Source organism: Corythoichthys intestinalis, chromosome 2, assembly GCF_030265065.1.
Source record: "Corythoichthys intestinalis isolate RoL2023-P3 chromosome 2, ASM3026506v1, whole genome shotgun sequence".
NCBI classification, from domain to species: Eukaryota; Metazoa; Chordata; class Actinopteri; order Syngnathiformes; family Syngnathidae; genus Corythoichthys; species Corythoichthys intestinalis.
In genome coordinates, this window is record NC_080396.1 from 35,381,769 (window position 1) to 35,405,846 (window position 24,078).

The 24,078-nt window shown below is 40.2% G+C and overlaps 1 protein-coding gene across 2 annotated transcripts; it reads right to left on the reverse strand.

The window, feature by feature from the left end:
• Positions 1–877: 877 nt before the first annotated feature.
• LOC130907533 (radixin) lies at positions 878–24,078 on the reverse strand. Of its 2 annotated transcripts, XM_057822751.1 has the most exons (16): positions 23,944–24,078; positions 23,504–23,736; positions 17,526–17,616; positions 8,128–8,211; positions 7,971–8,066; positions 7,744–7,866; positions 7,514–7,665; positions 7,300–7,383; positions 7,042–7,188; positions 6,871–6,967; positions 6,635–6,798; positions 3,100–3,230; positions 2,862–3,022; positions 2,688–2,780; positions 2,406–2,624; positions 878–2,335 (listed from the first exon to the last, which is right to left on the reverse strand). In XM_057822751.1, exons 3-16 carry the CDS (start codon positions 17,535–17,537, stop codon positions 2,171–2,173), a joined length of 1,728 nt encoding a protein of 575 aa, XP_057678734.1. In that variant the 5' UTR covers positions 17,538–17,616; positions 23,504–23,736; positions 23,944–24,078; the 3' UTR covers positions 878–2,170. The 2 variants fall into 2 exon arrangements, with proteins under 2 accessions (XP_057678734.1, XP_057678742.1); XM_057822759.1 differs by lacking the exons at positions 7,514–7,665; positions 7,744–7,866; positions 7,971–8,066; ... (1 more) ...; positions 23,504–23,736; positions 23,944–24,078 and having other exon boundaries at positions 8,128–8,186.

The following is a 24,078-nucleotide window of genomic DNA, read 5'->3' on the forward strand; positions in this document are numbered from 1 at the left end:
ACTCTGCTTGAACTAATAAATGTCATACCTGTGTGATTGTCATTGGGATATGGTCGTGAAAACCTGTAGACTAATACATTTCTGTTCAAAGATGGTTGTGGCCCAGTCAACGATTTGTTACTAAAATACATTACTAATATTTTGTGTAATTTAATTATTTAAAACTGATCTTACAGTCGTAAATCCATTACTGTAATGCGTCCATGAAAACATATGATGTTTTCACGTCAATAAAGCGTTATAAATAAGCGCTCCCGGCAGGGGGAACATTTCATGCGGGGCAGCTATTTTTTGGCACACACCGGCCCGTTGTTGATCAAATTACATTTGACAATCGTGACAACGGTGATGCTCAGCTGACCAAATGTCGGTTTATATTCGGGCCGGTGCCGATTTTGGGTACCCGACTCCTCATCGTGACATAAACTGGAATATGGTTGGAAATTTTGTGGTCTCAGGACGAGCTCTGATGCACGGGACGGGACCGGACGGGAGGAAACATCGATTTGGGCATCAAATATGGATCCGGCGACTGGATCGACCGAAGCTTTTCCAAATAACGGCTTTTATGCAACTCATCCAATGAGTTTACAGCGTCTGACAGCGCCGGGGCTTCCATAATTTGCAAGTGAATCAACCTTTACAAACTACGATCATTGACAATACGACACACAATGACGGACAATATGGCGGCACAATACAGCGATCAAGTGATTGTGTGACGTTGGTGATTGGGGTCTATACCTTGAAACCGGTAATCAGCACGTCTATTACTGTATTAATTCTAATTATGGTTTTGCTTTCTGATCACATTACATTTGCTGTGGTTGAGATAAATTTGGTTAAAAACAGAGGACCAATTGCAAGTGAAAAGTCATAAATTTAAAACATTTTATTGGTGATTAAACCCAAAGGTTTGCAAACCATATATCAAACAATCCTAACATACAGACTCTGAAATGAACAAAATAGCAGTACACTGTGACAGCTGGTGCCAAAACATCATACACAAGCTTGCTTGGTAGAACAGGCCAAAGAACAAGTACCTTGAGATGTGCCCCCCCACCCACCCCCTTCCCAATGGAAATGAATGGCAGGTTCAGGCTTCATGAATGCAACTCAAAAATAGTCAGGCAGCATGTACTATTTCTTCTTCCTGCTATGGCAAACACTTTAAACAAAAAGAGCAGGCAAGCGCTTTAAAATCACCAACGACTAAAAATGAAAACCTGCACCAGCTGTCAAGTATAACATAACCAATATGCACTTTATGTTAATACAACAATCTTGTTTTGTTCATTGAAAAATAAAAAGTTAATGATATTAATTTTAAATGTGCACAGCACTTAGTCTATGCAGAGGATGTTAACCCTGGAAATCAAACTGGGAGCATTTCTTTAATCCTCCCATTGTAACAGGTAAGCACAAAGGTTAAAATACAAATATGCACCTTTGTGAATCTTGCAAATTAAAGTAGAAATCTCCCTACTTGTGTCAAGCTGAGTTGAAAGTCAATCATATTTTTGGAGTGAACCACCCTAGGGAGCCTGCTTACAAAACACTGTGACGCAACCATCAAATAGCTTGTGTTGCTAACACTTTCAAGCTGGAGGCTCATTTGTGCAACAGTTTCCCTTTGTCGTCTTTGCTACATTCATCTATAAACACCTGAAAGCAACAGGCTGGGTGTGTCTTTTCCCAACAAAATTGGAAAAGTAATCTACCAAGTCTCCACGACAACTCCAGTTTGAAATGAAACAAAATACTGCAGAACATTTTTAAACGAAATACGATGACGTGACCACACGTTGCTTCACTTTGGAAGTGTGGGACGGAGGACTAAAAACAAGGCGTTAGCGATAATACCAAACAAAAGTAGCGCTTATAACAGAACTAGCCTATTGAACTGAAGACATGAGATCAAAGAACTGTAACTGTTTCGGAGTTTCGGCAGCAAGCAACCCAGTGTGTTCCTCTTTGGTGTGACAGTGTCATTTCCCCACATTGGGTAGATGTCCCGACAGGAGCACAATTTTGGCAGGCTGGCAAGAGCAAAAAGTCAACATTTTGTTGAAGGGGGACTATAGGGCAGCTGCATCAGTTATCCTTGAGAGGGCAAGCCATGATGGGAGCGCTTAGGGGAACATCAGGGGGCTGGGGTTTCTACTCCTCACATGGACTCGAACTCATCGATGCGCTGCTTGGTATTGCCTTGCCGGATCTGACGCAGGGTTTTGTACTTGTCCCGGCCCGCCTTTACGTTCTCAGCGTGCAGGACGTCATTTGGAGTCTTCTTAGTTTCGTCTCTGGCTTCGGCCAACTCAGAACTTAAAGTCTAACAAGAAACAAAGAGGCCGCATTGGTGGAAATTCTTCATTTGTGTCAGAAGAATGAGCAGAGCGTACCTGCAGCTGTTTCTTGACACGCTCGTTCTTCTGGGCTTCGGTAATGCGAGCCTCCTCGCTGCGTAGATCTAGGTGGCTGACGCCCTCGTTGGACAGCTCGGCGCTGGCCTCTGCGTGGTTCTCGTCATGGTAGTCGTGTTCACGCGGGTGCAGCGGCACGTTGATGGCCGTTTTCAGCTCTTCTTTGGTCTTCTCCAGGTCCTCCTGGGCTGACAGAGCCTACGGGAAGAGGAGCACGGCAAGTCAATGTCAACGTTCATACCGGTGGATGGGAGCCCGTACCTTGTGTTGCCATTCCGTGGCCTCGTCTTCCTTCTTCTTCTTGGCTTCTTCCAGCAGAGCGATCCTGGCTGTGAATTCAGCTAGCTCCGCGGCCTGAAATCAAACAGACATTGTCGTAGTTTCGTAGGGACTAACCCGTTACTTTGTCCAGCGCTGGCAAGCACAGAGACTCACCAATTGCTCCTGGTTCTTCTGTTGGTCTGCCGCCTGTTGGGCCAGGTCGTTTTTGGCCTCCTCGGCCGCCTGTCTCTCCTTGTCCAACCTCAGCGCCTCCTCCCGCGCCTTCCTCCTCTCTTGCTCAAGCTCCATGGCCCGGCGAGTCTGCTCTTCAAGCTCTGATAACGTATGAACATTTCACAGAAGTGTCGTGATCTTTGTGCTTGTAAAGGGGCGAGCGCTAATGATTTCCTACCTTTTTGGGCTCTGGTGGTCTGCTCTTCAATTTGTCTCAGCCTCTCCATGAGCTCGTCCTTTTCGCGCTCAATCCTTTCCTTATCTTTCTCTGCAGCCTCTCGTTTCTTCTTCTCGCTCTCCAGCTGTGCCCTGACACAGAGTGAGAGTGAAAAGTGTCAATGATGATGAACAAAAATCAAGCACCTTATGTGAGGGTTTGGGCATGATAAGAAACACCATCTCTGGTTAGGGGTGTGACAAAATATCGAAATGGTGATATATCGTGATAACCTTTTGGGATTAAAAAGTATCGATATGCTCCTGCCAAGAATCGAGATATCGTTTTAAAAAGGTGTCAATGTCTAAAATAAAAATGAACGAACAAGTTGCCATCAAAATCTTCCATCATAACAGTGTCTCAGTTAACCCGAAGGCTGCATTGACGGTGCTCGATGCCCAATCCATTTAGACTGGGAACGTTCGTTCATTCGAAACCAGAGCATTTACAGCCATTCTGTCTGATTTTCAGGGCATTTACAGGTCACTCGCTGTTCATTTTAGGGCATTTACAGGTCATTTTCTGTTGAGTTTAAGTCACTGCCTATTCTTTTTGGGTGATTCCCGGGTCAATTCCTGTTCTGTAACCCCTCTCCTGCTCTGCTCTGTCGTCTCGGTGAGTCCGTCTCCCTCAGACTTTTATCGCGCCATTCAACCAATATAGCAACACACGTCTTTCCATCCTCAGTAACAGTAACGGCATTGCCAAGATGAGAAAAGCAATTCCTTTACTCACTACTGAAAAAAGTAACACCGTTATATACTAATGCCATTATTAACAACACTGATAAGAAATGTACTGAAGGCCATCTTTTACAATCTAAATTAAAGATGCACCGATTCCGATACCAGTATCAGCAGTGGGCGCCGATGCGACCCAAATTGGTGGTATCGGTATCAACGAGTACCAACATTTAGAGCCCCAACACCATCTATTGGCATCATTTGAATGCAACAAGTGTGCTAAATTCCCAAATCCCGATGCATGACATACGTATGATTTTGTTTTGTATTTGCCAAACGAAATAAAGACATTCGTCTTCAGTAATAGGTGTGTTCATAATGCAAATTGCCATGGTACGCCGCTGATACAAATATGGCATGCACAATCAGTTATCATTTAGGATAAGAAAAGTTAAGACCGTGGGACACTAAGCAAACTCACGGTTTCATGATGAACAAGGAGAGGCAAATTAAGAGCGCCGTACTTCAAACTCGTCCTGTTATGAAAGTTGTCATATGCTGGTGTTGTGCAGTAATGAGCAGAAGTGACTTCTGTGGCCTTTGTTAACTTTCTTTCTTATTTCCCAGAAAACACTCATGCACACACACTAGATATCATCAAATAGCAACTTAGATGTGCTACGTTAGATCCCATGCCAACTCTCGCGCGCACACACTAGATATCATCAAATAGCAACCTAGATGTGCAACGTTAGATCCCATGCCATTAGCTGCGTGAGCCCAGAGTGACGCATAGTCCATATACTACATTGATGAATTAAAAATCGCCATGACTGAATGGAAATTAAGCTGGCCAAATCAATCCATACTAGTAACTATAGATAATGTTGCAAATACTGTTAATTCAGTACATGACACAGATGGACTCAGACCACAAATAGGATGTTTCGTTCATGTGGTAAATATAGCTGCTATGAGAGCTGCAGCAGTCAACAGTATGCCCCACCTCACTTTACAAACAGTAAAGATCGTTCTCAGAACTTTTATACAAAATTTCTTCAAATCAGTAAGAAGTAAGCACATAAATTTGATAACCCGATTTTTGTTTTGAAAACATTTCTGCAGTACCACGCGCTGCGAGTCATTGACTGGTGTAAATGCGCACCGCTGCTCCCGGTCTGATCGAAGGAAGGGAGGACCAAACCATTTAATGAAAATACGGGGGTTGAGGGGAGGGGTGGCTGGCAATACATATGCTTTCTGGGTGTTTACTTTTTGCCAAAAACAAAACAAGGAAAAGAAATCCTTCGTTTTTTTCCTATTAAAATTATAATGATTTGTAGGTGTGTAACGGTACACGAAAATCTCGGTGCGGTACGTACCGCGGTTTTGAGGTCACGGTTCGGTTCATTTTCGGTACAGTAAGAAAACAAAATGCAAAATATAAATGTGCTAGTTTTTTATTACACACCTTTGTGCTTTCAACAATAGGAACATTAGCCTATACAAAGCTAGAATTCTGCTCAAAAAGTAGCGGGTATTTGAAGATAATCCAACAACAATTTGCCTTTCAGACACTGCGTATTGGTCAGCTTTCTTTCTGAAAGAAAAAAGTCCTGTGCTAAAGAGAAAAGCAGTCCCAATGACAAAGATTTTAACATGTATTTTACAAATGAAATGCCTTAACGAATCTTTTTTTCTTATGAACGGTTTTCAAAAGCTTTATTGGTGGATTTTCTCAAGTTAAAGCGCCACACAGAAATTAATTTGTGTAAGCAGGATCTGTGTATTATTCTTATTATTTAATTACAGGTGTTTTAGCTCATTTTAATTAATTTTATTTAAATGGGCTATTATTTATTATTTGTTTGTATTTTACAAATGTGATGTAGTATTCATTTATATTGTATATTTTATGTTGTATAACTTTAGTTCCTATGTGAATATTAGTTCCTACTTGTTTTGTTGTGGTAGGAGGGTTTCGTATTGAACACGGGGCTGTGTTGGTTATTATTATAGCAGAGAAAACAGCAGTAAATCAACAAAGACAAGTCAACTGTGCCCCGATCTACCACTCAAGAGATCTGATGGACTCAAAAAGTGGATTACGATTGCATATTAGTTTGAAAATCAACCGGATCCACCATATTTTTACACAAGTGACTTCCGGTCTGCCCGATTCTAGCTACCAGTAGTAGTATTGACGCAGGAGGGTCACGTCTCACGTCAAATAATAAACTGCCGTTCTTTTCGCGTGCATCGTGTTGAGCCGCTTCTGGGACGCGTCTAACACGCGGCCGCACTGCGACTGGTGTGCATTGGCTGATTGACTTTAATTGACTTTCACTGCGTTGACGTTTCTGTCGTACCATATTAGTCCTCATTATAGTAGAGAAGACGGAGTAAATATAATCTACACAAAGAAACTGTAACCCGATCGACTCACAGCCTCGAAAAGTAAGGGTTACATTACGTCAGAAACTCATTCGGTGCGCCTCCGTTCCGAACCGAGGACCACTTACCGAAACTGTTCAATACAAATACATGTACCGTTACACCCTTTAATGACTGATATTTAAATTAGCAAATTATTACCTAATGTTTCAATTTTCTTTGCCGGCCCCATCAGGGCATGGGCCCTTAGAATCAATATCACTTTTCACCCCTATATGGAGCCCTTTTACGCCCTCTATTGGAGAACAGTTCGTTAAAAAGAAAAAAAATATATCAATGACTTGGAGTGACAGCAATTGCTTTGTAATGTCACTTTTCCTGATTGGTAATGCCACTTTTCAAGAGGAAGTTAGAAGTACCTCTCCATCTGCTTGTGATGTTTCTCTTCACGAGCATGAGCCTTCATCTGCTGCACCTCGATGGTGTCAGGTTTCCTTCTCCTCATATACAGCTCGTGGTTGCCCATACACAGCGCCAATATGCGCTTGTTGATGCGCAGTCGTGGAGCGTAAAACACAAAGTCCTGCAAAGGATGGAGAAGACTTGCTTACTGCGTGTTTGAAGCCGAAACGGTATTCGCTGCTCTAACACTCACAGGGGCTTTCTTGTCAATGGGTTTGATGACAAACTTCTTGTCGCTAAAGGAGATGTTTCGAATCTCGCTCCAGGGGAAGCCAATCTTTGGTGTCAACCTGCATCAGGGACAGCAAATTATTGTGGTGTTTTTGTAACTGCATGATTTATTCAGTAATCAAGTTTTACATACTTGTCTTCATGCTCGTAGATGTTAAGTCCGAGTGCGTCCACACCCAGCCACAGCTCTGTACCCTTCTTGTTTTTTATCTCAAAGTAGTTGACGCCGTACATCTCCAAGTCCTGGGCTATTTTTAAATACTCCATCATGGAGTCCTCTCTGGTGAGGAGAAATAACATGCTTTGCTCCACAACAATAAGTGCACAACATACATTCTTATGGCACATGACACAACATGTCCAAAGCAAAGCCACTCTTTATGTCACAGACCTGAGCATTCCTCTGTGTTCTTCATGCCAAGTCTGGATTCTGTCTTCCCACTGCTCCTTGGTCAGCTTGTGCTGCTCCAGCACTCTGCACATGCACACACAATTAATTTATGTGCTGCCATTGACGCCACTAAACGTCCATTTCGACATGCAGTGTCTGATCTCACTGAAACACGATCATTGACAGCAAGCCATGTTCAAAAAGTATTGACAACCTCTGAGGTAGCAGTCGGTCATGTGTGAGGTATCCAGACTTGTGGACGTCCATGATGTAGTCTCCATATTTAGACTGGACGGCGTATGACGCGAGCAACACAGCTGTTTCCGGTGGACAATAGTTCTCATCGTTCAAAATGGCCTCTTTTACCTGGCACGACAAATATGACTTACTGCTACCTTTTCTATGACAGCTGTTTCAACACAGTGAGTAGATGCTGAAGCTTACCTGTAGGAAGAAGAGTTTCTGAGTAATGTCCTGGATGAGCTCTTCTGAAACATCTTCAGGGAAGAACTTTGCTCGGAACTTGAACTGCAGTGGGTTCTCTTTCTTTACATCTTGTTGGGTCACCTGGACAACAACTACATGAATGCGTGGATGGGGAAGAAAGAAAAAAAAAAGGCGGCAAACAAACGAACAACTTAAAATTTCTAGGGGGCGTAAAGGGCACTGACCTTTTTATTAAGTTTGAGCCAAGTGATGTAGCCCTTACTGTCCACATATTGGAGGCCAAAGAACCAAACCTCCCGTAGCCCCACCGTTTTCACCACCTTCGGAAATAGGCATCTGTTCACACCAATTCTTTCAACCGTGAGTAATGAATTCTCTGACCTGATCAAAAAGCTGCTTTCCAGTGGTGTTTGGCTGAATAGCAAACTCCAGCTCAGCATCCATGGTGGTCACACGGACATTAATCTAAAAAATTAAAAAGACAGACAACACCTTCATTATATGCATCAAAAGACAAAAAATTGAACCAAAGAATTTCATTTTTTCTGCTGTGTAACAGTGGAGAAAAACAAATGACAATCCTTTAAAAAGGATAAACAACACCTACTGTAAATTAGTATGTGAAAGATGACTGCTCAAAATGTATTGCAAATATGCAAATGGTGAATTTCTTAAAAGCTCTGACAATGGAGAAAATGTTTCAACATAAAATACACACTGCTCATGAGCACTGCCATTTTGTGACATGAGTTATAAACACGCATGTAACCACTGATAGACTTAAAATAAGTGTAAGGGATCAGAAAATAATTAAATTATGTTTTTTTTGTTCAGTATATTAAACAAGATTCTCTGTTTGAATGGACATGATAAAAGTGTTGTCTTTCTCTTTAACCAAGGAGACTGGCTCCAACTTCCCATGTTAGCTCCCTGTGGTGAGCTAGCAAAGCTATGTCATTGGTTATTCCAGTATTTCTCAAATGGTGGGGCGGGCCCCCCCAGGTGGGCGCTGAGCGATGGTGGGGGTGGCACATGAGACCTTGGGGAACATACTTTTGCCGTACTACAATAGAGTGTAATTGCACATCCACTCTGGGTTGCAGTATTTTTTAACCAAACAAGAGCACGCAGCAAAGAGCACTGGAGATATGAAGAGCTAAGACGAGGAACTATGACAAAGCGTATGTAGCGTTTCGTTTTGCTATGACTTTTATTTCAGTGGGAGACGAGGAAAGCCCAGTCTGTGTCTAAAAATGTGTCAAACTGACAGCAAAAAGCCAAATCAATTAAGACATCACTTAAATACATTAAACCCCAATCACATTGGCAAACTGCTTGATTTTTTTTTTTTTTTTTAGCAAAGACACGCCGAATATTGCCAACAATCGTCCCGTTTGTCAGTGTTACATCAGCGAGCACTGTTAGCATCATATAAGGTGGCATACCAAGGTGTTCAGTGCAAAAAAGCACAAATAAAAATTGTCCCTCAGTTGAATGACAATCTTGTTTTTGTTCTATTAATTTTAGTTTTTTCGGTCAAATGGTTTGGCATATTGTTCATATTGTGAGTTAATGTTGCTAATCAATTTGAAATAATGATTATTTCTTGATTTTATTTAGGGCTGTCAAAATTATCGTGTTAATGGGCGGTAATTGATTTTTTAAAAATTAATCACGTTAAAATATTTGACGCAATTAACCCACATGCCCCGCTCAAAGATTAAAATGACAGCAGTGTAATGTCCGCTTGTTACTTGCTTTTTGGTGTTTGGCGCCCTCTGCTGGCGCTTGGGTCCAAATGATTTTATGGGCTTCAGCACAATAAGTGAGCATGGTGTAATTATTGACATCAACAATGGCGAGCTACTAGTTTATTTTTTGATTGAAAATTTTACAAATTTTAATAAAACGAAAACATTAAGAGGGTTTTAATATAAAACTTCTATAACTTGTACTAACATTGATCTTTTAAGAACTACAAGTCTTTCTATCCAAGGATCGGTTTAAGAGAATGTTAATAATGTTAATGCCATCTTGTTGATTTATTGTCTTAATAAACAAATACAGTACCAGCTGTATGTACAGTATGTTGAATGTATATATCCGTCTTATGTCTTATCTTTCCATTCCAACAATAATTTACAGAAGAATATGGTTTATAGATGGTTTGAATTGCGATTAATTACGATTAATTTTTAAGCTGTAATTAACTCGATTAAAACTTTTAATCGTTTGACAGCCCTAATTTTATTACATTTTATTTTCAGTATTAAATGGTCAAAAAAATATACCTTAACGTATGTGTATTTCTATACTTCAGATGTGAATTTTTTTGTTTTAATTCAGGCAAAGTGATGCACTTTAAGCCTTTTCTGTTACAAACAAAACAATGTTAACAAAGTTGTACTTTATTGTAAGTTGATCTACATTTTTTCTTTAATATTAAAAATGATACAATGATATGCAGAGGTGTATAATAATAATAATTTTATAGACAAATACTACTATTTACAGAGGTGGCAGAGAGTTGGGGGGGCGAAATGTTTATGTCTTCCTGGGGGGGGGCAAACAGAAAATAATTGAGAAGCACTGGGCTATTCTAAGCTTATGAACAAACAAATGGCAGAAAAAAGTGCTGGGTTGTGACAAAAATTATTTCTCTCCTCTTCACACATTCATAACCATTGTGTGAGGTGCTTGACAACCAAAGGAAGTGGCTACTAGCAGAGTTTTGTTGTCTAGATTTTGTCCAGGTGGTAAAAGGATCTGTGACTTCATAAATGGAAACGCTGGCGCAACAAACCATTTATCGCCATTGAGGACCCTGCCTTTTGGCTGTGAACACCAAATCAAAGCCGACTGTTTGTAGCTAAGTGGAATCCTGTGTAGACCTGACAGTGAGTTAATCCTCTCCTGTGCTGTACATTGGGGTGAACAATGACATACCACAGTTCATCAAATAGTCTCCAAGGAACCGATCTGACATCTCATTGCCTGCTGTCACCACAAACTATGCCGTTTGGACTCCTGATGCATTAAAGAGCATATGACACGAGAAAAAAAGTCTTAAATGGCATTATTATGTTAATTAGAATCATATTTTGAGACGATTCGACTATATACAACAATTTAGAAAAGCACAGATGACGAGAAATTAGTTTTTTAATCTGCCGGTTAGCCACACCTACAATTATAGGGCTTTAGCGTCCCCAACAGGTGGATGACGTCAGCGGTAGACAGGGCTCATCTGTTTTACTATTCAGCCCATTGAGGGGGAATTATTCAGAACGAGGAAAACGCGACGAAGAGAGCCGCAAAATGTCATTGTTTCTGTCTCTTTACTTCAATATTTTTACAGGATATTCTTTTTATCCAAGTATTTTCCCCAATAGCTATATAAATGGCTTGAGAAGGACCAGTCAGCCCGTCGAGGGGGAACTATTCACAACGAGGAAAACGCGACGAAGAGAGCGGCAAAATGTCATTGTTTCTGTCTCTTCAATATTTTTACAGGATAATCTTTTTATCCAAGTATTTTCCCCAATTGCTAAATAAATGGCATGTTCATGACAAATAACAGTCTTGTGCTGAATGGAATATGAAATAATAAAAAATGCATTTATTCAGGACGACATGGCAAAATTACTCCAAAATGGTCAGAAATGTCGACTTCACCTTTACTGTCGCACCTCCCGAACGATATTTTATGACACCTAAATCGGACATATGTCATTTCCCTTCCCCGGCTTCGGAAAATCTAAACAAACCAGAAGCCGTGACAGCTAGCCGACATGCTAACCCGAACCGAGTGATGTTTCAAAGTCTTCGAAGTGGAAAATCACACATAACTATCCTGGATTATTTGACATGACGACCCGGTTGTCGATTATCCTAGTGGATCGGCAAACCGCCCAGCGGAGAGCAATTTACAGTTCGTTCCCCGGAGGAGGGTGGCTGGATTTGTTGTGCAGCTAACGTGCTTCTGCTAATTAGCATTAGGAGAGCTTTTTACATGCCTATCAATGATCAAACGTAAGTAGTCCTTCATTTAAAGGAAGTTTGTAGTGTTTACTTTGTAATCGCTGTATTCGTATTTGACATAATACAAAACAAGATGTTTACTCACTTCCTCATAAGTCCAATGGTCCCACAGTAAATATCCACGGTGAATGGGAACCTTTTGAAACTCCAAAAAGGTGCATACGCCTCTCCCTCATACAGAATGATTTTTCTGCAGCCGTTTGGCTGGCGTGATGCGAAAAATAAACGTATTAATCCGCAAAATCAGCTGAATCCTTCGTCCTCATACACAACAGTACACTGTAGCGTGAAGAGGACGTCTTCTACCGTACACGTCACAGCGCCCTCCTCCTCAATGCAAGACCGAAGCCGGAAGTCACTCATTTTCATGGCGCGGGATTCAAAAAACTAAATAAAAAAAGCGATCGCTTCCACACACATCCAAGCGGCCCATATCATTCAGGGGCATAAAATACTGCGTGTATTATGAAATAAACATGCTTTTTCGTGTCACAGGCACTTTAAGTTAACTGGTCTGCCACATGGATCAAAACTGAACGTTGCCATGTCCGCCATTTGCTTCTATGTACACAACAAGAGAAATGAGTCTTGGGTGTCAAACCTTTCACTCATTCAGTTTCCTTATCACTCTCACCTGGTGATTTCTCATAGTGAATCCGTTGGGTTGCTTCATATGAAATACAAATGAGTTGATGACCATGCAATTCCCACAAATCTACTGTAGACACTCACCATATATACAGTGTATCACAAAAGTGAGTACACCCCTTGCATTTCTGCAGATATTTAAGTAAATCTTTTCATGGGACAACACTGACAAAATGAAACTTTGACACAATGAAAAGTAGTCTGTGTGCAGCTTAAGGAGTTAATTTACTAATTTACCCCCCCCCCCCAAAAAAAAAACCCAACTTAAAATATAGCCATTAATACCTTAACCCCTCGCAACAAAAGTGAGTACACCCCTTAGTAAATATGTACATCCCTAAATCTCCAAATTGAGTACTGCTTGTCATTTTCCCTTCGAAATGTCATGTGAATCGTTACAGGAGTGCTGTCAGCATCGCTGCAGAGATTGAAGAGGTGGGGGGTCAGCCTGTTAGTGCTCAGACCATACTCCGCACTCTACATCATATTGGTGTGCATGGCTGTCACCCCAGGAGGAATCCTCTTCTGAAGATGGTGCACAAGAAAGCCCGCCCGTCTCATCAGACCATAGGACATGGTTCCAGTAATCCATGTGCTTTGTTGACATGTTTTCAGCAAACTGTTTGCGGGCTTTCTTGTGAACCGTCTTAAGGAGAGGGTCTTCAATCTCTGCAGAAATGCTGACAGCACTCCTGTAACAAGTCACATGACATTTTGGAGGGAAAATGACAAGCAGTACTCAATTTGGACATTTAGGGATGTACGTATTTACTAATCGGTGTACTCACTTTTTTTGCCAGGGGTTTAGATATTAATGGCTATATTTTGAGTTATTTGGAGAGTAAAATAGATTAACTCTACTGTATTATATAAGCCGCACACAAACTACTTTTCATTGTGTAAAAGTGTCATTTTGTCAGTGTTGTCCCATGAAAAGATATACTTAAATATCTGCAGAAATGCGAGGGGTCGACTCAGTTTTGTGATACACTGTATACAATAATGTGCCATATTAAGCCTCCCTTTCCATTTCAGTAATCGTGGCAACTTTTCTCTCAGACAGACCCTAGTTAACTGTGCAGTGGTTTTGTTGCTATAAGCCGTTTATCAAAGATTTGCTGAAGGAGGCCTTTGACACAGACACACACTACAATCAGTAGAGCCACTAATCTAACCTTCTGGGCTCACAGCAGCTGTCTGCCCCCCTGATTAACCCCCTGCTGGGTGAGGCTGTCCATACAGCAAGGAACTGAACAGAAGACTCCCAGCTACATAGAAAAACATGAGTTGTAGACACTGGGGTCAGCGGATGTGAATGACACGCAGTATGTTGACTACTTTACTGGCATTAAACCAAGGAAATCAGAGGGCATCACCCATAACAAATGAAATCAGTTTGTCTTGTAAATGAGGTGAAGGGTTATCCTGACAATTGATACTTTAGAAGTACTGAAACTTTGCAAGAAGCCCAAGATGTGTTCACTTAAAAAAAAATCATCATGAATTTACCTTTCTGCCTTCTATGGCTGACCCCTTAACATCTGACTCTGTTCCCACTTTTTTGCTTGGACAGGATGTTGACATGTAACTATTGCAACTACGACCAGATCACAAAAAGCTATGCTGCAACCACAGTGCAATGTGTGAATGTGCAACTTGAATACACACATGATCAGGTGTCCTTGTCTGCTTATGAGAAAGGAGCAGTGTGAAAAAAGGGTCAGAACAGTCAAACAAGGAACCATATCTAACAGGTTTGGTTTTAGTGGCATTCACATCAGAGGACTGTGACTGTTTCTCTACCCTTTAACAATGGCACTAGTGTTGCAGTTGCATGGCCAGAGGCCTTGACACTTCACACTCTGGCAGTTATTTACCGTATTGGCCCGAATATAAGACTGTGTATTTTGCATTGAAATAAAACTGAAAAAGAGGGGGTCGTCTTATATTTGCGGTGTAGACATTACACCCATTCACGACGCTAGATGGCGCCAGATATCATTGAAGCGATGTTCTGTCATGACAGCTCTCAGTTACTCTCCCCATTCACGACGCTAGATGGTGCCAGATATCAATGAAGCGATGTTTTGTCATGACAGATCTCAGCTACTCTCAAGTTTAACCAGTTTCCATTGTTTTATTGCAATGTTTTTCCTTATTCGGATTTGTTTCAAGACTACAGTTAGAGTTAGACTTCACTTTGATGGTTAATGCAGTTTTTGCAATTTTGTCTGTTTTTTTTTACATTTCAAAAACCAGAAGTCATTCATTTACGAATGTGATTGCACTTTAGTTTACATATTTAAATGTTCAGATATTAAGATTTGAATGAGGCAAAATAATAATTTTCTTTCAAATATATTGTTATAATCATTTGTTTCCGATGTAATTATTTTCTGTATAAAAATTAATTTGATGTTCAAAAAGTCTTTTTTCAAAGAGACTTGAAAAAGAGGGGGTCGTCTTATAATCAGGGCCGTCTTATATTCGGGCCAATATGGTACTTGGAAGAGGACTCAAGGGAGCTTGAGCAACCTTAAAGTGGAATTAGAATAGGACTGCCACCAAAAAGTTCAATTCTTTTAGACAGCCTGTCTGAGGTTTCAATTTCTTGTTCTTCTTGATCATCTTCATCTTGGTGAGGACATTAAAATTGCTAATACTCCTGTATTCGTGGACGAATCGGAATGAAATTTGGTAGGTATAGTTTAGGGTTGTATATGCAACAATCCCCATTAGTCAGATTTTTTTGGTCTCAGGATTAATTAAATTACCGTAATTTCCGGACTATATACCATTATTGAACCTCCATTCTGAAAAGCGGGGCTTATAGCCCTGTGTGTCTTACTTACATATTAAGAAATAACGTTTTCTTGTAAAATTGAAACTGTGTATGGTATAGGCAGGTGCACCTTATAGTCCAGAAATTACAGTAATTAATTGCAGAATTAAAGTTATCCAAGGACGGATCAAAATGAAATTTGGAAAGCATATAATCGGGATGTATATGCATCGATCCTCGGAGCCGGATATTTAATTTTTTTTTAACCCTCTTGTTGTCCTCATTTTCTGTATACACCCCGTGTCCTCTGCGTCAAACAGAACCATCTTCACTAAACCCAGATTCAAGCAGTTTAATTAAATTTTAAACACCAAATTTCATATTGCTTGAAAAAAACAACTTGTCCTTCACCACAATGTGTGTGAATACTTTCTAAAACAAAATGTGTGGAAAGGAATTTGGAATACATTTTTATTGATCTCGATGACTAAAGATTTTTTTCCCCTTCAGTGAACAATTTAATTATGTAAAGCCTAAACATTGAAATAATTGATGGAAAATTTTTTGAAAACTTTTTGAACCTTGGAGACTTTGAAAAACAATTATTTTCCCCCCAAAATATCCTTTTCCATATAGGAGTTTCAATTTGTATCATATTTGACACATCAGATCAGTGTTCAACGATCCATCTACTCCATCTACCGTTTGGCTTGTTTGTTGAGCATCTGTACTAACCCCATGTGCATGTACATCCCCAGATGTCTATTTTTCTGTATGCATGTTTGTTTCTTCAGTTCCTTGAAGAATTTGAGTTAATCCCAAAATATTTGAAATACAGCTATGTGTCCAGTCACACCTCCCTTCAGTCTTCCTCAACAGACAACTAAAACATTGTAACATTCTGGGGTGTGTAAATAACTGTGACCTTGATTTCAGCTCTATTCACCTCACGGGTCATTTGAACCCAAAAACCACCTCAGTGTGTTTTTTTATGTACAGCTTACCGTATTATCTCGGACTAAGTCACAACTGAATATAAGTCGCACCAGCCATAAATTACCCAACGAAGAGGAAAAAAACATACGTATAAGTCGCACCGGAGCATCAGTAGCATTTTTAGGGGAAATTTACTTGATAAAATCCAACACATAGAACAGATATGTCATTTTGAAAGGCAATTTAAAATAAAAATACAGTACAGAACAATATGCTGAATAAGTGCACAGTATGATAACGTTGCATGATGCATGAACAACGAAATGCGAACGTGGCCGGAATGTTAACGTAACATAGCTATTAAGAGTTATTCAGATAACTGTAGCATAAAGAACATGCTAACAAGTTTACCAAACCATCAGTGTCATTCCAAAACACCAAAAGAATATGTGAAATGATATATTAATGTGTTAATAATTTCACACATAAGACGCTCCAGAGTAGAAGTCGTACCCCCAGCCAAACTTTGAAAAAAAAAACTGCGACTTATAGTCCCAAAAATACGGTACATGGAAATGTGAAAAGCAACATTTCACTTATTCTAGTTTGGGGCCATTCTAGGCAAAGTCATAAAATTTCAAGTTAAGGGACAAACTCAGAACAATTGAGTGCTGAATCTCAGTTATAGCCAAAAATGCTTTTTTTGTTTGTGGATTTTTCCAGCATTTTTAGGTGGGTCTAAAATTGAACTGGGCAATGTCACAAATGTTTCCTGCTTTCGGTCACGCCCATACCACTATACAAGACTAAGAGCGCTGTCAGTAGCTGTTCCTGAACAGGCAGTCGGTTTTCCATTTTAGCAAGGACTAATACGACAATGCCTTTAAAACTTTAATACAGTATGCACATTCCCTGGATTCCACAACAGACTAAACAACATGGCGATGCTATTTAACCTACTAAGAAAAAAAAAGATGTTTCCACTTCATTAAGAGCCAGACAAATGAAGATCTATTTTAGGGAAATAGCACATCATCGGACACGCCTACAGCATCTGAGAAGTTACTCAGGGCTATTTTCTTTTTCTTAAGCCTTATTACATATACTCATTTTTAAAAAAATCATTCAAATATGGCAGGCTTGTTAGCAAGATTTACCCAATCAAACAATCTAGCATTTTTTAATTCGACTGGAAAGTCCCAGTGTATATTTTTCTCCCTTAGTAAGATCAATTCATCCTCACTAGGGTAAGTGTGTGATATCCTGGCTGAGTCTAGGCAAGAGGCAGGGTACACCCCGGACTGGTCATTAACCAATCACTGGGGATATGCATAAATGGTTATTTTTTTATGCTCACTCCAATTCATCTTACCGGTTTCGGCATTGTTGCAGCTTCTCCTTAAACCAAACAGCTAGAAGATAACAACTGTCGAAGGATGACAGCAACAACTTTCTCACGGAACCTGCAAAAACATCGAATAAATGTTGTTAGAGAAGAGCACAAAAGAACAAATTTTTTCACAAAATGCTTCTGCGATTGCATTGCATTTGCACTGGCGTCATGTCATGCCTGATAGAAGCAGTTTGCAGTCAGAGGCATCGCTAGGATATACAGTGTATCACAAAAGTGCGAACACCCCTCGCATTTCTTCAGATATTAAAGTATCTTTTCATGGGACAACACTGACAAAATGACACTTTGACACAATGAAAAGTAGTCTGTGTGCAGCTTATATAATAGAGTTTATTCATTTTCCCCTCAAAATGTAGTCATTTATATCTATAACCCTGGCAACAAAAGTGAATACACCCCTTAGAAACTACATCCCTAAATGTCCAAATTGAGTAGTGCTTGTCATTTTCCCTCCAAAATGTCACGTGACTCGTGTTACTAGGTCCAGGTGTGCATAGGGAGCAGGTGTGTTCAAATTTGTAGTGCAGCTCTCACACTCTCATACTAGTCACTGAAATTTCCAACATGCCACCACATGGCAAAGAACTCCCTGAGGATCTTAAAAGACGTATTGTTGCGCTACATGAAGATGGCCAAGGCTACAAGAAAATTGCCAAAACCCTGAAACTGACCTGCAGCACAGTGGCTAAGATCATCTAGCGTTTTAAAAGAGCAGGGTCCACTCAGAACAGGCCTTGGGTTGGTCGCCCAAAGAAGCTGAGCGCACGTGCTAAGTGTCACATCCAAATGCTTTCTTTGAAAGATCATCGCAGGAGTGCTGTCAGCATTGCTGCAGAGATTTAAGAGGTGGGGGATGGGGGGGTCAGCCTGTTAGTGCTCAGACCATACACCGCACTCTACATCAAATTGGTGTGCATGACTGTCACCCCAGGAGGAAGCCTCTTCTGAAGACGGCACACAAGAAAGCCCGCAAACAGTTTGCTGAAGACATGTCAACGAAGCACTTGGATTACTAGAACCATGTCCTATGGTCTGATGAGACAAAGATTAATTCGTTTGGTTCCGATGGTGTCAAGCATGTGTGGCGGTGACCAGGTGAGGACTACAAAGATAAGTGTGTCATGCGTACTGTCAAGCATGGTGGTGGGAATGCCATGGTCTGGGGCTTCATGAGTGCTGCAGGTGTTGGAGAGTTACGTTCCATTGAGGGAAATATGTACTGTGAAATACTACAGCAGAGCATGATTCCCTCCCTCCAGAAACTGGGTTGCAGGGCAGTGTTTCAGCATGACAATGACCCCAAACACACCTACAAGATGACCACTGCTTTACTGAAGAGGCTGAGGGTAAAGGTGATGGACTGGCCAAGCATGTCTCCAGACTTGAACCCAATAGAACATCTTTGGGGGATCCTCAAACGGAAGGTGGAGGTGTGCAAAGTCTCAAATATCCGGCAGCTCTGCAAACTCGTCATGGAGGAGTGGAAGAGCATTCCAGTGGCAACCTGTGAAGCTCTGGTCAACTCCATGTCCAGGAGAGTAAAGGCAGTTCTGGATAATAGTGGTGGCCACACAAAATATTGACAGTTGACATGTTGTATGTTAATACTGACAACTTTCACTAAGGGGTGTACTCACTTTTGTTAACAGGGGTTTAGATATTAATGGCTATATTTTGAGGGGAAAATAAATTAACTCTTCTGTATTATATAAGCTGCACACAGACTACTTTTAACTGTGTCAAAGTGTCATTTTGTCAGTCTTGTCCCATGAAAAGATATTCTTAAATATCTGCAGAAATGGAAGGGGTGACAAGAAGACTAAACAATTTGCATTTCTTATCCATACACAATGGCACAAGGACTTGTCATTCTGATAGCACTGACATGTTCATTGACACAGAAATTTAATTTTGAGAGATGGAATAGGGATTTTGAGCCAAGAGCTGGCTTTTGCAGGTAATCCATGCTGTTTTGCTACTCGCACGAATTGTTTTAAGAAATACAAAAACTATTTTGCAAATAGTGGGAACGATTCGAGAAATGTTCCAAAGTGACTGAGAAAAACTAATCAAAAGTAGTTCAAATGCATTTTTGTTTTTAGTCGCACATGTATTTTCACATTCACTTTATTTCATTGAAAATGATAAAAAAAAAAAAAAGAAAATATATATTTTTATTTAGAGCAACGTTTTTTTTTTTGTTTTTTTTTAAATCGAATAATAAATATAAACCTGTCGTCTCAGTCAACTCCAGCCTCAGTTGAGTCGTGCAAAGTTATTTGAATTTAACAAGCCCAAACCTGGGTCTGAAAGCAACAATAGGTAACTTTTCAACCTTTACAAAATATTTTCTTAACATTTGGGCAGTGTTGTTTTTGGCAGCCATTTTAATTTTCGCCTTCGTCTTTTGGACGAAAATATATATTAGTCTTAGTCATATTTTATTCATTTTAAAATGTGTTCGTCTTCATCTAGTTTTAGTCCACAGTTCTCAAAATCGTTTCGTCTATGAACTTCAAAGGTTTTAGTCCATGAATAAATAAATAAAGGTTTCCAACAATTTCGGATGAACATGACAGACGAGCACATAACTGTAGCGTCTAAAAGGACATCACCATTTTCATGACGATAATACACAGTCAGCAGAAAAACAGCACATAATTGCAATTAATTAAACTCACCTGGGCGCCACGAACTATATGAAAATGTTTTCGAAGAGTTTAAGGAGAACCGAGTAACTTTGTTAAATGCTAATGCTAACGTGAACGCTATGCTAACGCTTCAAGTAAGTTTAGTGTGTGATGATCACTCAGCACAAACCTTTAAAGGCTAAAGCTACACAGCATAGCCAAGATAAGAAAACAAACATACCACGCAGCACCTGACACGTTTCACAAAAGGAGCCTGAAATGGGCATAGGCTTAAGCCTGTGTCTGGGGCGAGGGGGGGTGCAGCATGTCACATGAGTGACACGACCAAACACTGCTAAATGCGTTCTAACTACACATACAAAAGAAAATATCACACATTGTGAATTTATGACTGAAACTATGGCCAATTTTCATCTCGTTCTCGTGTCATCAGATGACAACTGACATCCATCTTGTTATATTTTAGTCTCTCAAGACATGATTTCAGCGTGTCACCGTGACGTCATAGTCATGAAAAAATTGTTCGTTGACGAAATATTTTCGTTATCGTCATCATTGACTAGAACAACACTGCATTTGTGATGTCAATTGACAACTAGTTGAATGACACCTCTTTTATATTTTGAGGGGGTCAGTATCGCTTTCACCGGCACTAACTTTGAGGAGGGTGGCAGGAAACTAACACAAAAAAACTACAAATGTGCTGACTGCTTTACGACATACGGCACTTCCCCTTACCCCATTCATTATAAAGACGGAAGTCGATGCAAATGGTATCGTGCGAATTCGGCAAAGATGGCTGGGCAACAAAAGAGAAAAGGTTTTGTCTGAGGAGGGGAAAAAGGCAGGCTACCAGGATATACAGAATAAACAATGGCCCGGCTTTCACTTGCTGGCGTGACACTCGTCAGTGCTGACGAGTTCGGGTGGGGTGGGGGGGTTGCCACACATTTGCTAACCGTTATATGGTATTGTTTAGCCACAACTGCATTTACTACCTTATCACTATTCATCGTTCACAAAGCCGCTGGAAACAGAAATGTTGTTTGATCCACCTGCAGGCGACCAAGTTATTGATTTTTGATTGATTGAGGATTTTACGAAACTGTGGGTGTGCGCTGGTCCTCATGGGAAACGCAGTCTTCCTTAAAGCAAAACACTACCGCTTTTGTCGACCGGCGTCGCTAAAATCAACCAAAAGTGAAAAAGTGTTGCTTTAAAGTATGTTTGACAACAAAAACCATGTTGATTTCAAATTTCACAGTGTTTTATGCTCCTGTATTAAATGGACCGTTTGGATGTGTGTGTAAGCGATCATTTATATATAAATTTTATATATAAATACATATATATATATATATACATTTGAAACTCAAAAATGCATGCGAAAGCTATTTTTCTTTTTTTGATTTTAGTCAATGTTTTTTTGATTGAAGCAACTTTTTTGATTGAAGTAATGTTGATTTGTGTTTGGGCCACATTTTGGCTAGGACATTTTTGTCACTTTTCAATCAAAAAATAAGTTGCTTAAAAAAAAAAATTCAAAAAGAAAAATCACTTCAATCAAAAAAATAAAAATTTCGATGATGGTAAAAGTTTTTGAATGTGAAAAAATATTTGAGATTGAAAAATGTGCATTTGAACACTTAATTTTTCATAGAAAAAGTTTTGATTGAAGCAATCCTTTTTGTGTTTGGGTCATATTACAGGTAGGACATTTGTGTCTAAATCATTTAATCCCCCCAAAAGTTGCTTCAATCAAAAAAAAAAAAAAAAAAAATATTTTCAATCAAAGAAAAAAAAAATCATTAATTCCCCCCCCCATAATCTATATGCAAAGCAAATGACCGTCTAAGTTGCTAGTCACATGATCTGTTCGAAAAATAATTTTGACCCATTATAAAAATATATTTTTTGTTCATTTCATTCATTTTTTTGGTTGCAATTTTATTGCTTTACAACTTTTATATACCGTATGTAGGAAAGTCAATTACATGCAATGACACTTTCGGCCACGGGGGGGGGGGGGCGCTGGCCCCCCTTAAAATCCGCTTATGATCATGGCACGCTTTTTAAAACATAGGCGGCTTGCTTTTGTGGCTGACAATGCTCCTTGTCCACCGAGAATGCCACTTAACCGACGACCAGTGGCTTGTCGCACACACCCCCGCCAGGAGAGCGCTATACTTGGCTTATTGCCCTCTTCGTGTGCCCGGTGTTCTGTCAAATTTTCCACCCCATCAGAAATTGCAACTTTGAGTTAAAATGGCCGCGAATTCAGCGATTGTGAAGCAAATACTTCAAACTTTTTTTAGATAAAGGAATAATTACTTACGTTCAATCACAGACGGACATGTAGAAAAGTTCTCCACAGAGACACATCCTGCCATATTTGCTGCACACAACAACTGCACGCTGCTCTCTCACTGTTTACGTCTTCGCCGTGTCGTTACGCATTTATTTACGCCATATTCGTGTTGACCATGTGGCAGCTACGCGTGCCTCCGACGTCTGTCTCCGATAATGGTAGGCGTGGCTAAACGGCAGATGAAAAGACTAATTTCTCATCATCTGCGCTTTGATGTAGTCGAATCGTCTCAGAATATGATTCTAATGCACATAATAATGCTATTTGAGACTTTTTTTAAAATCCTGTCATACGCACTTTAAGTGGAACCAAGGAATCTGACTAAGCTGAGTAAGAACATGTTTGAACGTGGCGGGCGGCTCAACATGTGCCTTCTGGGTTCACTATCAGAGACGGCACACTTTTTGCTCGTGAGCAATTAGTACATCTGGGTTTCACATCGCCAAGATGTACCCCGACAAGAGAAAACACATCGGATAGAGCATTAAATGTTACGCTAAAAAGTACACCGCGATGAAAAGGTGAATAAAGGAGATTGGGTGACGCCTTATAAAAGCCGTTTTTTTTCCCTGTGACAACCAAATGTTAGCTTTACGTTGGGTCTTTCAACCGAACATAAGGCAAACTTTACACAGGTTCGGCGCGGAGAGACATTTCCTAGCTTGTGGGTGTAGTCTAAATAACGGGACAAGTCAAGTCAAACGGGTAGTCAAGTCTGCCCCGCGCATGCACGTCAAGTTTCGAAGAAAAAAAAACATGTCAGCCATCCGAGCCTCGTTTTATAACAAGAAAAACGTACACCAATGGGTTCGATTTCAGATCTTGCGCAATTATATTCAACTTAAAATAGGTGTCGAACACGAGAATTTCCGCTATTGCATCAAACTTGAACAGCTCGTCGTTGGGAAGCAACTCACCGGGGGAAAGTATGTCTCTTATGTGGAAGCAGAACCAGGCGTCTTTTGGGGGTTGGGGGGCAAATTATGATCGGTAAAAAATAATCTTCAACAATTCCGTCTTTGTACGTTTTTCGCGTTTAGACAAGCAAATTCCAACCGACATGGAAAAGCGTTGATGTCTAAACAACCATAAGGCGATTTGAGAGTCTCGAGCCTTCCGGAAAACACATTCACAGCTTCCGGTGTTAGAGCTGTGAAGAAATGAAAATAAATAATTAAAAAAAACAAAACAAACAAAACTCTTGAAACAAAACAAATGAAAATCATAAAACGTTTGTTCGAAGACCAAATTAGTAACCAAGCAACGGAGGTTAAACAACAGGGGTAAATTTTAAAACAAAATTATACAATTATGAAAACATTGCTATGGTAAACGATCCCAAAATAAAATAAACTACCTATATTTCTCTGACATCCCCGTTCAAACGTTTAAATGAGCACATTAATCGAATCCATCTGACTGTTCTCACAATTTCAGTCAACACAGCAACCAATCATGTCATGTCACAAACACTTGTTGATTCAGTCCTCAC

What these genes read in the sequence shown, in the direction of transcription:
- LOC130907533 (XM_057822751.1), bottom strand. An exon ending in AGAAACTCTTCTTCCTACAG is followed by an intron (nt 7,666 to 7,743) that starts GTAAGCTTCAGC and finishes TTGTCGTGCCAG; the next exon opens with GTAAAAGAGGCCATTTTGAA. An exon ending in AGAAGAACCAGGAGCAATTG is followed by an intron (nt 2,781 to 2,861) that starts GTGAGTCTCTGT and finishes GTTTGATTTCAG; the next exon opens with GCCGCGGAGCTAGCTGAATT.